The sequence below is a fragment of the Equus przewalskii genome, chromosome 5, assembly GCF_037783145.1.
Source record: "Equus przewalskii isolate Varuska chromosome 5, EquPr2, whole genome shotgun sequence".
Taxonomy (NCBI): Eukaryota; Metazoa; Chordata; class Mammalia; order Perissodactyla; family Equidae; genus Equus; species Equus przewalskii.
In genome coordinates, this window is record NC_091835.1 from 55,630,897 (window position 1) to 55,643,561 (window position 12,665).

Sequence of the window (12,665 nt, forward strand, 5' to 3'; positions counted from 1 at the left end):
TGAGTTTTGTTTCCACTGTAGTGATCTCACAAAGATTACCATAACCATCCCGGGCCCCAGGGCACACTACTCTCCAGTAAAATCTCAGACCCTCCAAATGGACCCAAGCTCCACTTTCTTCTTAGCAAGAAGAGGTCAGATTAAAACCACTACCAAGCCTTTCCCAACTAAAATGGGAGAAGGAAAGAAAAAATGAACACATGCTGTGCAAGTACAGTTGTGATGCGGGGTCGGTGAGCCAAGGAGTCGAAAGAAAGATTTCTTAGACTCTTAAGATCTGGCAGTAGTGCTCTTTTATTTAGAGAATAGTGTAGCATGGGGACAGGACCCATGGGCAGTCAGAGCTTCTGCTGCCCCAAGTTGAGGCTTAGAGCTAAATTTAAGGCATAGGTATATGATTTATCTCTTTACAAGACAAAGGAAAGAACATGAAAAAAAGTTAAAATGGTATCAGTGCAGGTGGGGTCTGGTCATTGGGTGATCCCATGACTTTTAGACAAGAATCAAATCGGATTAAGTAAAGGTTAGAAAGGGTAGACGCCACCACCCTAAACCAGTTACACGAGATTGCCAGACAGCAACCAACTTAAGTTCTTGCCTTCCCCATTAAGAGTTTCTAGGGACAAGGTCATCTCTCCTCTTCTTCCTGGTACAGAGAGGGAGGCACGTTTTACAGGTAGAGATTTACCTTACAAATGTAAATGAGTCCCAACAAGGGCACGTTCCATTCCCCAGAGCCTCCTTCCCTGTCCCAGCCCATCAAAAGCAATCAGCCCCAAACAATCCCGATGCCAAAGAGACATATCCTGGGGTGGCCAATTTCAGGTCCCTACAAGGTCATCCCCCCTTCCTTCACAAACGCAAATGTCTCAAAAGGGCAAGCAAAATTCCAGTCCTCGGAGCCTGCTTCTCACCTGCAGTTTTAAAAGTAACCAGCCTAAAAATCCTCATCATAAACCGTTTTAAAATTAAGCAGCCTAAAAATCCTCATCAGTTGGACTCACAATGTTGACGTTCATGGCTAGCCTTCTCGAGAGGCTCACAGAGCCAGTCCCCTTGCACTCTTCTGCATATGCTGCACACAACTTTGCAGGATCTTCAGTGGTTTGTCTCCCAGCTAGAAGTCTCCAGGGGTTTGAGCACTGTCTCATTTCCTGTTACAGCACAGCTCCCTTTGTTTCCAGAGTTCAACGCTTGCAGCCTCAAGTGAGACCTTGTCTTCTACAGACGATTGGTCCCTTACAGGCCTAACAAAATAGTGCCTTTCCATTAAATAGCAAGAGAGCATTCAATATAAATTGCATACATACCCAAGAGCCAGGTAGGTAGTTTTAGACTTAAATTTGCTAGTAAGGTGATGGTTTAACCACAAGTTAAGTTTGTGGTGATGCTGAAGTGTCCAAATGGAGGTATTCTCTTATTTAAAAAAAACAACTTTAGAAAAGGGAAGGATGGCAGGGAGGGGCAGGCTGGGCTGGACTACCCTAGACTGGAGCTCTGATGCACGGGAAATCTGCCTTTAATTTGAACACATCTTCATTAGGACAGGATAATAATGATCTGCTATTGGAGGCTATTAGAAGACTCTCGATGGAAACCCCAACTCTAAAAACAATTGTAGAATTAGGACTGTTAGGTGACTAACCCACAAGCAATAAGCAAATTATGGGCAAGTAATGTTTTGTGTAAAAAATAAATTTGTTTCCATCCCAGCTAAACCACTGTTCTAAACTCTAGAACCCTTTCTAAAGGCCCACAAGGCTTAAGATTCAGCACTAAAGGGATTACTGGTGACCTTAGAAACTGCAGTTTCATTTGAATACGTTTTGCTGGGAGGGTCAGCACTGTGATGCAGAGGGAATGTGAAGGATGTGGGTAGAAAGAAGGGGTGAAGACAATTCATTCAGAGTCTGGCTGCAAAGGACAGAAAGAGATGTGGCAACAGCTAGAGATGAAAAGAAATAAAGGACTTTTTTCAAATGGTTTTGATAGTGGTTACTTGCATATGTGTTCTAAAATAGAAGAGAACTGACAAGACCCAGCAAAAGGAAGAAGTTAAAGATGAAAAAGAGGTTATGGAATGGAATGAAGTTCTACAAGAGGCAAAATACAGAGCGTAGGGGGGTCTCCTTCAGCAATAAGAGAGGGGGAAGAATTGGGTGCAGTAAGTTCGCAGATGAAGTGCAGGACACTGAGACAGCACCTGTTTCCTACCCTGTATTTACCCCATGAACAAAGAGGTGAAGGCATCTACTTAGCAAGATGAGGGAGGAAATCTGGACTGGGTAAGGACTCAAATAGTCATTGTGGAGTATGAGATGAGAGCAGATTAGAAGAACACAGAACAATGCAATGAAGGAAGGAAGATGGTCTTTTTTATTTTTAAAGCAGACACCTCCTGGTGATGTGGATTTCAATGGGTACTAATCATGGAGCACTTGAGAGATTGAAACAAGACATTATTTTCATCGTATTTTATATAAAATAGACATTTACATAAATTTTATTTTGGAAAGACAAGGCAAAGTATACATAATCAGACTTAAATGGGAGAAATACTTTATGGGATCTATTTCTAACTGGCACAGCAAAAGTAACAAAAATGTACATTTATATACAACTGATCAAAGGAGGAAATAAAAGCGTTATGAACAAAGAACATGATGCAAGTCATTTCCCCTGACAAAAGGCGGGATTGGTGTGAGTTACAGCAAGTCAAATGACTTCCACATTATAAAAGCAAGCCATGGCTTCTACAGGTATTTTCATTCCTTAGGAGAAAATTTTTTTAAATCTTTTTTCCCCTGGAAACATAACAAAATCATTAATTTTTGTGTGTACAGGCAGCAAAATGAGTAGGTACCTCTGCCAGGTTAAACCACTTGGGCAGTTCCATCCCTTTTAGGGTTGAGTATGTGTTTTGTTGTGGTGATTATCTTTTAAGAATTTCTAAAACAAAGGGCAACACTTAGTTACGTCTTTAGGTGCAGAGGGCTTTGAATCTGGATTCAGGAAACTCAGAGAGCTTAATGGTTCCATAGAACTAACCAGGCCTTTAAAGCGTAATAAATAGAACTGAGACATTTGGTAACTTGCCTAAGGTGAGGTGGCTCCTGGGTGGCAGAGACAGAACTAGAACCCAGATTTCATGATTCTCGGACTGGTGCACCCCCCATTATGGACCAGCAAGACGACCCCGAAAGGACATTATCCACATTGGAAACTTCCACACATATACACCATGTGCACCATGGAAACTGGGAAGAAACTCTTGGATTTCTGGATATGAACATCTCTTTCCAGTCTGGTGTAAATGGTGATCTAAACTCACAAATTAATAACGACTGTCTATTGTGATGGATGCTGATTTTATGAGATGTATACCCTAAAGGTTTTAACTGAAGGAATCCTTGGTGATAAAAATGGGACATTTTTATATGAACCAATTGACAAATATGAATATCACTGATTTTGTTGTGCTATTTTATTTTACTGATATTAAACCGTGCCTTCCAACACAGTTATTTTATTTCTTCTCTTTAAGTTGCATGGCTACTAAAAACAAAAATAATGAGGAAGGGCTATTTTTGGAAGAATTGTTCAACATGTTTTTCTTTTACATCAAAAACTTCAATAATAATAAGAAAAAGTTATAATATTTCCCTATATATATATTTTTGGCATTGTAAGCTTTTGTCATAGTTGCAGCCTAAATGCAAGATTTGAAAGGTATCTGCTCTTTTAAAAAGTTGAAAGATGTCATTCAGATAGTTGTTTTGCTATTATTGGGAGATACCAACCTATAATTTAATCAAAGTAAATGTGATTTGAAAACCAGGAAAAAAATTAAAAACAAACCAACCACCTACAACTACGTCTGCTTTGAACGTTGTTACTAATATCCTATAGATTTATTAATCTAAGGTGCAAATCCACCACAAATCAGATCAAGTGTTTTTTTCCCCAAAAACTGATTTTAATGAGTACAATTAAGAAATAATTAACAAAAGATGACATGTGTGTGACCCAAAGAGAGACACAGGTCTAAGCATAAACTATGTCATGGACACCTTCTATGAGTCATAAAAAAATATGAGTTTTATATACTGAGCACCTCATCTGGTACATGTGAATGGCAAGGCGATTCCTCTCCATCTGAGATCCAAGAATTCTATAATTATAAGGTTAAATTATAATCCAGTTGCTACAAGTGCGCCAGCCCACCCAACCCACCTGTTTGTCAATGATTTGTTTGTTGGAATGACAGTCTCAACCAACCAATTGTACCATAAATCATTCTTTAGAACTCTTTGGCTCATTATAGTCTAGATTTAAAAGTAAAAATTGTGAAAGAGTATAAACATCTCTTTTGTGAGAGTCATAAACTCCCATTAAAGTTGTTAGCCTGCGGTGGCTCTCTAGTCTAGCTGCATATGAGAATCATAACACGGGCAGCCAGCGTCCAGGGATTTCCAGAGGTCCCCAGGTGGCCCTAAAGTCCAGCCAGGGAGGAGAGCCCCTCGGTGTGAAGGACTAGATCTCAACTGTCAGCAGAATGGGGCTCTTCAATCTGAGGGGCCTGGAATGCTTCATAAAGACAGTAAGAAACTGCACATTTGCTTTCTATTCCCCTCCAGATTACAGCATTTGTAGGTTGGTTTGTGCGCAATGGTTTGGATTTTCTCATTTAGTCTTGTTGAAAAGCAGTTGTACAGAAGCATTTGCACAACTGCTACAAGACCCTGCATCACAGAAGCACCACCTGTTATGAACGTCAGAATCCTATGCTGGGGCTGTGAAGCACGCTAGAGGGTCGGATTAAAGTGCTGCCAATCCTCTTTGTGATAGGCTTCAAAAGAAACAAACTCAAAAGGATATCTCTGAGGACTCCCTAAAATAAATTTATTTTCCTCCAAGGTATGTGAATCTTTGGTTTAGTTCACCTATGTTATATCACTGAGCCATGTTTTATGAATACCGCGAACAGATTGAAAACATCTGCATCATTTAAAAAATCCTGAATAATTCTTAAGGTTGAAATAAGCTTGTAAAGCCATTCTCATGACTCCTATGTCAAAGGACAAGTTAAAGGATTGCCACTTATTTTGAAGGCAAGGAGAACTGGTCCTAGGTATGACTGAAGGACAGGTTAGACAGATTGGCAGGAGGAGGGGGGAGACATGTACACGAGAAACTCTAAATGTAGCTGAGAAGAAACAGCAAATGCTGCTCAGAGAAACACAGTCACAGATGAAACTCTGACCACTGGATCAAGTGTTCAGGCAGACTGAAGCACCTCCTGTCTTGTCCTTAGCAGTGTTCCCTTCCACCCAGGACCCACTACATATTTGAGAACCCAGTGCAAAATGAAATTGTGGGACCCCTTGTTCAAAAATTATCAAGAAATTTAAGCAGAGTATTCAACCAAGCCTAAGGTGCTTGTGCGTGCAGGACCCTGAGGGACCACACAGCCTGTATATCAATGAAGCTGGCTCTGCAATGCCATCTCAGGAAGGGGCTTTCAACTCACATGCCAAGCATGCTTTCATTAAGGGCAACCCCGATGCATCTCCATGATTAGCCAGGGCACTCCATTTTTATTTTGATAACGATAAAATCTGCATATGATTTCATGTTACAAGGACCAAATAAAAAATAGTTACAAAATACACTTGATATTTTTGAAAAATAATATGTGGTTTATTTTTGTATAGGCACCATTTCAACTATGGAAACTATTTCATTGGCCACAGCTCAGTGAAGTAGTATTAACTCAGGAAAAACATCTGATGGAACAGTGGTTACTTTTAATGTTCAAAGAGATGCCAGTGTGGGCAGACAGAATGAGACAGTGAGAGAGAGAGAGAGAGGAATGGAAGGAGGGAAGGAATCACAGACAGGCAGGGGGTGGGAGGAGGGCAAGCACCCAAAGGAAGGCAGAAAAAGTCTCCTGAAGGCCATGTGACCCTTTTCTCTCAGAAACTTTCAGGCTGTAATTGTCATTTCAATTATTCTAACAAATGTACTCCCATTCCTTCAGCAGCGCTTCAAGTAGGGTATACGTGGTTTTCAAAATTTGGGGCTCAGTCTTTTCCATTAACTTTCTAAGGGTGAGTTTTGGTTATAGATTATTCTAAAAACTTGTGGTTAAAGTCTTAGGTATTGTTTTTAGGTAGAGCTTCATATTATTCAGTTTGGGGTTGGGACGGTTATTTTACAATCAACACCGGAGTATATTTCTTGGCTTTAGGACTACAGAAGTATAATTTGGGGAAGAAAAATATTTTAAATAAAATTTTGAATAAATTTATGATATATAACCTTAAAAGACTACTAGAAGATCATTCGTAATATATACATTATTGGATTGTTGATGCACACACAGGGATGTATGCTAATGCAAAATCTGTAATCCTTTGCATTTAAAATATTCCTCGAATCATCTCTTTCCAAAGAAGTTTTTCTTCCTTTTATATATATTTACCTGGACAACAACAACAACAACCACAACAACAATATAGGGGCAGTGTTTCCTGATACTGAGTTGAAAAGAGGCAGAAGACGTTTTACTCTGCCCTGGCCTGAACATGTGGAATACGTGTGCCTTCAACCTACTCCATCTCTGTGATACCTGGCTCAGCACCATGAACAGCACTGCCCAGACTGTTTTGTTTTTGTTTTTTTAATTTTATGATGATGACCAAATTAGAATCAGGTGTTGAAATTTCAAAGTATCTACCAAAATATATTACCACCCAAAAATATATTACCACCCAAACACTGAAGGCTCATCCCTAATTTCTTTAACTTCAGCAAGCAAATAGTCCATATAATTTTTTGGAGGGGATGTTAAAACTTAAGAACTTTGTAATTTAGATTTATAATTTTTGAATGATCAGTTTTGAAAGCTGTATTAACTATGTACAAAGAAAAACCTGTGTGTATACATATATTAAGTATTTTATAAGTTATGAAATAAATAACACTAAAAAACAAATGTCAAATCGTAAGTTCAATTTTGCCTTATCTTTTAAATATAAATATATATTTTTTTAAATTATGAAGTTAGACTTTTTCCTGGATTTGTTGAGCATTCCCCATGAAATCTCCAAAATTACAAATAGAGAACCAAGAATTCTGGGTGTGTATCACTCATGTTCTAAGCACAGAATTCTCATTAAGCCTAGGTAGACAATCAATAGAGCTCTCCTTCCATCTAGTTAGAGTCTACGAAAATTTCTGTGATATATTGTAAATATTCCTCAATGGTTAAATATATTTTTCAAAAAAAATAATAAATCTCATGATGTCTGAATGTTAAGATAATAAAGCAGAACATTTCTCTCAGTTAATATCTTTAATATTTCTCATGTAGAATATACTATTTTTTCTCCACCAAAATAACAATATATTTGGAGGCAGAAACATTTATGACTTTAAAAGCACTTTTAAAATCTTAGAGCAGAACCACTACTCTAGCAATACTCGTAATAAAATTAAAATAATTTTTAAATCTCCATAAAGAATTAGGGGTACCAAGATCCGTGATGTTCCCCTAGAGATAGGAATATCCGTACACAATTCAAAAGCTTCTTTTTTGATATATTAGGCAATGGGCAAAGCTTGCATCAGAGAGGAATTTAATTTACTCCTCACTAGAGCTCCAGCAATGTCCTTAGGGGGATATGAGATCAAGCTCCTTTTCTCCATATATTCCAGAAGGTTCTACAAAAACCACTAGATACTCATTTCTGGTTCTGGAGAATTAAATGAGCCACCTCTTGGTCCAGTTTCCCAAATGACTTATCTCAGAGGATTGATTTTCTTTGAAATATCTCATCTCATCAAGAAGAGATGCTCTTCATAGCATTTCAAGCTTCTATATTTCTGGGACATAAAAGTCTAAACTAAGAAGTCGAATCAGATCTCCAGATTGCAAAAGCAGAGAAATACATGAAGGGAAATCTGGAGTAAAAGCAAATGAAAATCTGTGAAACGTGCCTTTGTTGTTTTCCTCCAGCTCAGACCTCCCTGCCCTTGCTCGCTCTTTTTGTCTTTTTTCATGGAAACGCCAGTCCCACAGCACAGGGCTCCCAGCAGGTGTCTGCCAACGTGCCACCCTCAACTGGGAGTGACAGGAAAGCTTCACTGGCTGTGAGAGCAAGGCCTCTATTACTTCTTCCTCTTCCAGAGGCACCAGCACTGTCCTTCGAGACAGAGGCAAGTGCCGCTACGTATGATCCTTGTCTCGAATTTCTTGCAATCGTTTTTCGAGGCGATCCAATTTGGCGAGATTTTCCTGCAGCAGTTTGCTGTCTGGAACCAGCTGTAAGGCTCTCTCATAATAAGCTCTTGCAGACACATAGTTTCCCTGTTGAGAAAAAGAAAGAGAATAATTCTATTCTGAACCATCAGAACGTTCTGTTGGAGAAGGAGGAAACTAAGAAACAGACCTTCTCATCCAGTTTCATATCAATGGCCTCCTAAGGAAACCCTGTCTGCATGTGTAACTTTACCCTTATCTGTTGGTGCTTTTGGAGAATCCATTTGTTTTAAGTACCAGACCAGCTGGAGAATGTGAAGGATAAGAGTTATATCATAAGGGTAAATGGCAGAAAAACAGATTTTCAATTCTGCTAATGCAGGGTATGCAGCTATCATTTCAGAGTCTTCTCATAAGGTTAGCACTACTCTGTAATCAAATGGAGCCATGGCACTATAAGTTCCTATTGAGAGAGAGAGAGAGAAAGAGACAGAGGGAAAGAGAGAGAGAAAGAGAGGCGTGTGTGTGTGTGTTTTTGTGTAAGAAATGCTTTTGAAACTGTAAGAGTAATGATCAAAAAGTAAATAGTTTAGGAATCCACCATATCTACTTAGAGGGTAGGAGTTATTCTAATCTTCAACTTAAAACATAAAACCAACTTTTGCCTAATATAGGCTTTAATGCAAATGTAAGTTTTTATAAAATGGAAAAAACTGGTAAGAATATGGAGTCAAATTTATCCCATACTCAAGTTGTGTGACCTGCTGGATATTCTTAAAGCAGGAGGGAAGGTATGTCACTTCTGACCTGCCAAAGGCACCTGTTTCTACCCACTTTTGGCCCCAATCTGGTTTGTTCAATGCCTCCCTAACTGGCAACCACATGTGCCTGGCCCCATATGGTCCTTGGCAAGTTAGTCACAATTATTAACTTTTCCCAGCCCTTTTTCTGCTGCTAAATAACAGTTACCTTCCTTATTTGGTCTACCCTTTCTCAGATCTGTGTCCTGCCAAGTCTCAGAACTAAGATCGCTGGAGATCTCTCCATCCCCCAAAATACGAATTTGCTCTTTATTTTCTCCTTTATTCTTATGTGGATGAAACCGGTTACTGTCTAAATTTCCATCACAATTTAAAATAGTATCTCTTGGAGTGAAAGTATTATGTAGCAATAGCGACTAATATTTACTGAATGCTTAACTATCTTCCAAGTGAGTTAATACGTGTCAAGAACTTAGATGCTGCCTGACACATAGTGAGCTCTCAGTCTGAGACTATGATTATTGTTATTATGAAATGACTATTCAGGCTCTAGGTAAACACTGCCTATTTCCTATAGTATTCACTTGTCATATTTCTGAAAAGGAGAGTAGAAATAGAACAGGGAATTGTACTTTGGGAATCCAGGCTCTGGCATGTGTACAAATGAAAATATTTCTGATTATTAACACTGATTCTGAGAAGGGGCTAAACAGAATTCTGAAGGAGTGAGAACTCAGATTTGCTATGTTAAATTATTATGGTTTTTTTCAATGCAAGCATTTATCTTCCAAGTGTCCTCTGATGTTTATTAAGCTTAGCACATCCATGCAGACAAATGAACATTTGCGGCTGTTAGAGTGCTCTCAAAATATGTTTCTATTATAGTTGATTCTGAAATTATTCTTCCAAGAGGTTTCTCTGAATTTAGGCCTTGGTATCTCCTTTTCTGATCACCAGCTTTCTCTGTCCTTTCAAACAAAATCTAATCATAGAGTTTTTTTTTCTCTCCCTCAAATTGCTCTTTTCTTGATTAAACTGGAAGCCTTATTTTTTTTTAAGTTATATCCCTTAATTCAATGTCTGCAATTCCTAGATGCTAGTTAGGGAATCTGAATTATCCAATTTCTAGAAATATGCTTTCTACTATGATAGCCACTAGTCACATGTGACTATTTAAATTAATTATGATTAATTAAGAATTCAGTTGCACAGTTGCACCAACCACATTTCAAGTGCTCAATAGCCACATGAGGGTGGCTAGCGGCTACTGCCTTGGGTAGTGCAGACATAGAACATTTCCATCATCTCTATCAGATAGTGCCATTCTAGAAAATGCATTAATGTCATAAGGCAGTATTGAAAACAGTACTTTGTGGAATGGCCCAGTTGATGCAATTCTTTGATTAGAAACAAGGTATTATAGCTTTTTTGGCCCATCCATTTCATCCTATATAAAAAACATTGTTTATTACCAAGTGGTACGAACAAGAGACAACTCCCTTCTCTTTGTGTCACCTTGCAAAGCCTTATTCCAACTCTCCCCTTACCACAGCCCTGGGTCCCTCCTAAGCTGCCCGCAGGCTCAGGCAAAGAGTGAGGCCCACGAATGGGAAAACACTGCCTGAGGCACACACTACCCAGTGAGGCAAAAGACAGAAAGTTAATGATTGTTTTTGAAGGTCTCCTAATGATAATCCTACATCTTAATGGTGCCATCAAGATGACCACAACCAAGCCATGTGCCTGCTCCATATATTTATATTGGACTGCATTACATGAATTCACTGATATTAGACCATTTTTAAACTATCAACATGGCAGTTTCATTGTTCAACCTAATACATGATGTCCACAAAGATGAAAAACAGGATAAACTAATTTTTAATCAGCGTGTTCATTACATTCTAAAATAATACACTTAATAGATCCTTCTTCAATCTCTGGACATCTTTCAGGGGAAGTTATTCTAAATTTAAAGCAATGGGTTCACTTGTTAACTGAAAGAGTTCAATAAATGTACCATTTTCTTTGTATTTCCAGACTTTTTGGACACTCTTGAGTGTATTTATTATCCTTTTTCTAATTAGCAATTGACCCCATTGCTTTAAATGCAGGTGCTCTCCATCCAAAAACATACGGAGTGTATTACTTGAAAATGTAACTATTTAAATATTTAAAATTTTGTTACTATTTTAAAGGTAAGTTCATTCTATGTTTCCCAACTGGATGTTGCTGGACACCCTAGAACATCACTGAGATCAGAGCTCGGGTTACTCAGCTCTGAGAAATGTCATGCTTGGATCTGCCATCTGTGTTCCTCTATTAGAACAAGGCTAATGGTCGTGGAGTAACTCATTGGCTCACCTTTTTTTTGTTGTGTTTCTGAGAGTGATCGGTTTCCACTTAATAGTAAACCCCATTAGGCCTTGTTGAAATTCTAATTACTATCTTGCCATGTATGAGGGTTAAGACTGATAAAAGCCTCCAAGTAAGTTAGTGACCCTTTAAAAACATATCAGACCATGGCATTTCTCTGCTCAAAGTCCTCCAAGGACCCCAACTCATTCAGCATAAAAGCCAAAGACCTTACAATCCCCTTCAAGGCCCTGCATGCTCTGGCCCTGTGACCTCTCTGACCCCAGCTGCTACTATTTCCTCTCAACTGCTTCCTTCCTATTCTTCAAAGATAGCAGGCACACTCGTACCTCAGGATCTTTGCACATGCTCTTTCCCTATTTTGCCATATGGCTCGTTCCCTTCAGGTCTCTGCTCAAACACCACTTTTTAACTAAGACTTTCCTTAACCACCTTAATTTAAAATTTGTGCCCTAATCTCCTGGTACTCTCTCTTTCTTTTCTTTTTTCCCCATAGCACTTATCACCATCTGATATATTTTATGTGTGTATACATGCATGTGTATGTTTATTTATTGATTGCCTGTCTCCTCCTACTGGAATGTTAATTAGCACAGAAATATTTGTCTCGTTTATTCATTTCTGTATTCCCAGTGCTTAGAAGAGTACCTGGCACACAGGATGCTCTCTACAAATGCTTGTCAAATGAATGGATGAATGAATGAATGACCATGAATCTTTGAATCTATTAGCTGTAGACAATAATCCCCCCAAGGGTCATTTTCAACGATCTACCCAGAGGAAGCTTTTTCTTTTGGGAAAAACAAACAAACGAACAAACACAAACAACCAACTTTGTTTTTCAGTAAAAGATTAGGGAGTAAAAGATATATTAGGAAAAAGAAATAGTGAATTAATATTTAAAGTAACACTTTATCTTGATAGTGAGTTAAGCTGCAGGAGGATAAGCTAGACCAAACTCCAATCAGTTCACATAAGCAGATTTTATCTGCTCCATCATGATACTTCACTTAAGTACACATGATTTTTTTATGATAAATAAAATCATGGAATCTAACTTATAAAGATTTATTTAAAAGGGGCCAGCCCGGTGGCACAGCAGTTAAGTTCACATCTTCCGCTTTGGCAGCCCGGGGTTCGCCAGTTCGGATCCCGGGTGCGGACATGGCACCATTTGGCACACCATACTGTGGTAGGTGTCCCACGTATAAAGCAGAGGAAGATGGGCACGGATGTTAGCTCAGGGCCAGTCTTCCTCAGCAAAA

At 38.8% G+C, this 12,665-nt stretch overlaps 1 protein-coding gene across 3 annotated transcripts in view; it reads right to left on the reverse strand.

Moving 5' to 3' along the window:
* Window positions 1-2,487: 2,487 nt before the first annotated feature.
* TMTC1 (transmembrane O-mannosyltransferase targeting cadherins 1) overlaps window positions 2,488-12,665 on the reverse strand; it is a 258,597-nt gene continuing 248,419 nt past the window's right edge. For all 3 annotated transcript variants that reach the window (XM_070620953.1, XM_070620952.1, XM_070620954.1), the window contains one exon: window positions 2,488-8,371. In XM_070620953.1, the coding sequence (XP_070477054.1) occupies window positions 8,231-8,371 (141 nt within the window). In that variant the 3' untranslated portion in view covers window positions 2,488-8,230. The remainder of the gene's footprint in view (window positions 8,372-12,665) is intronic.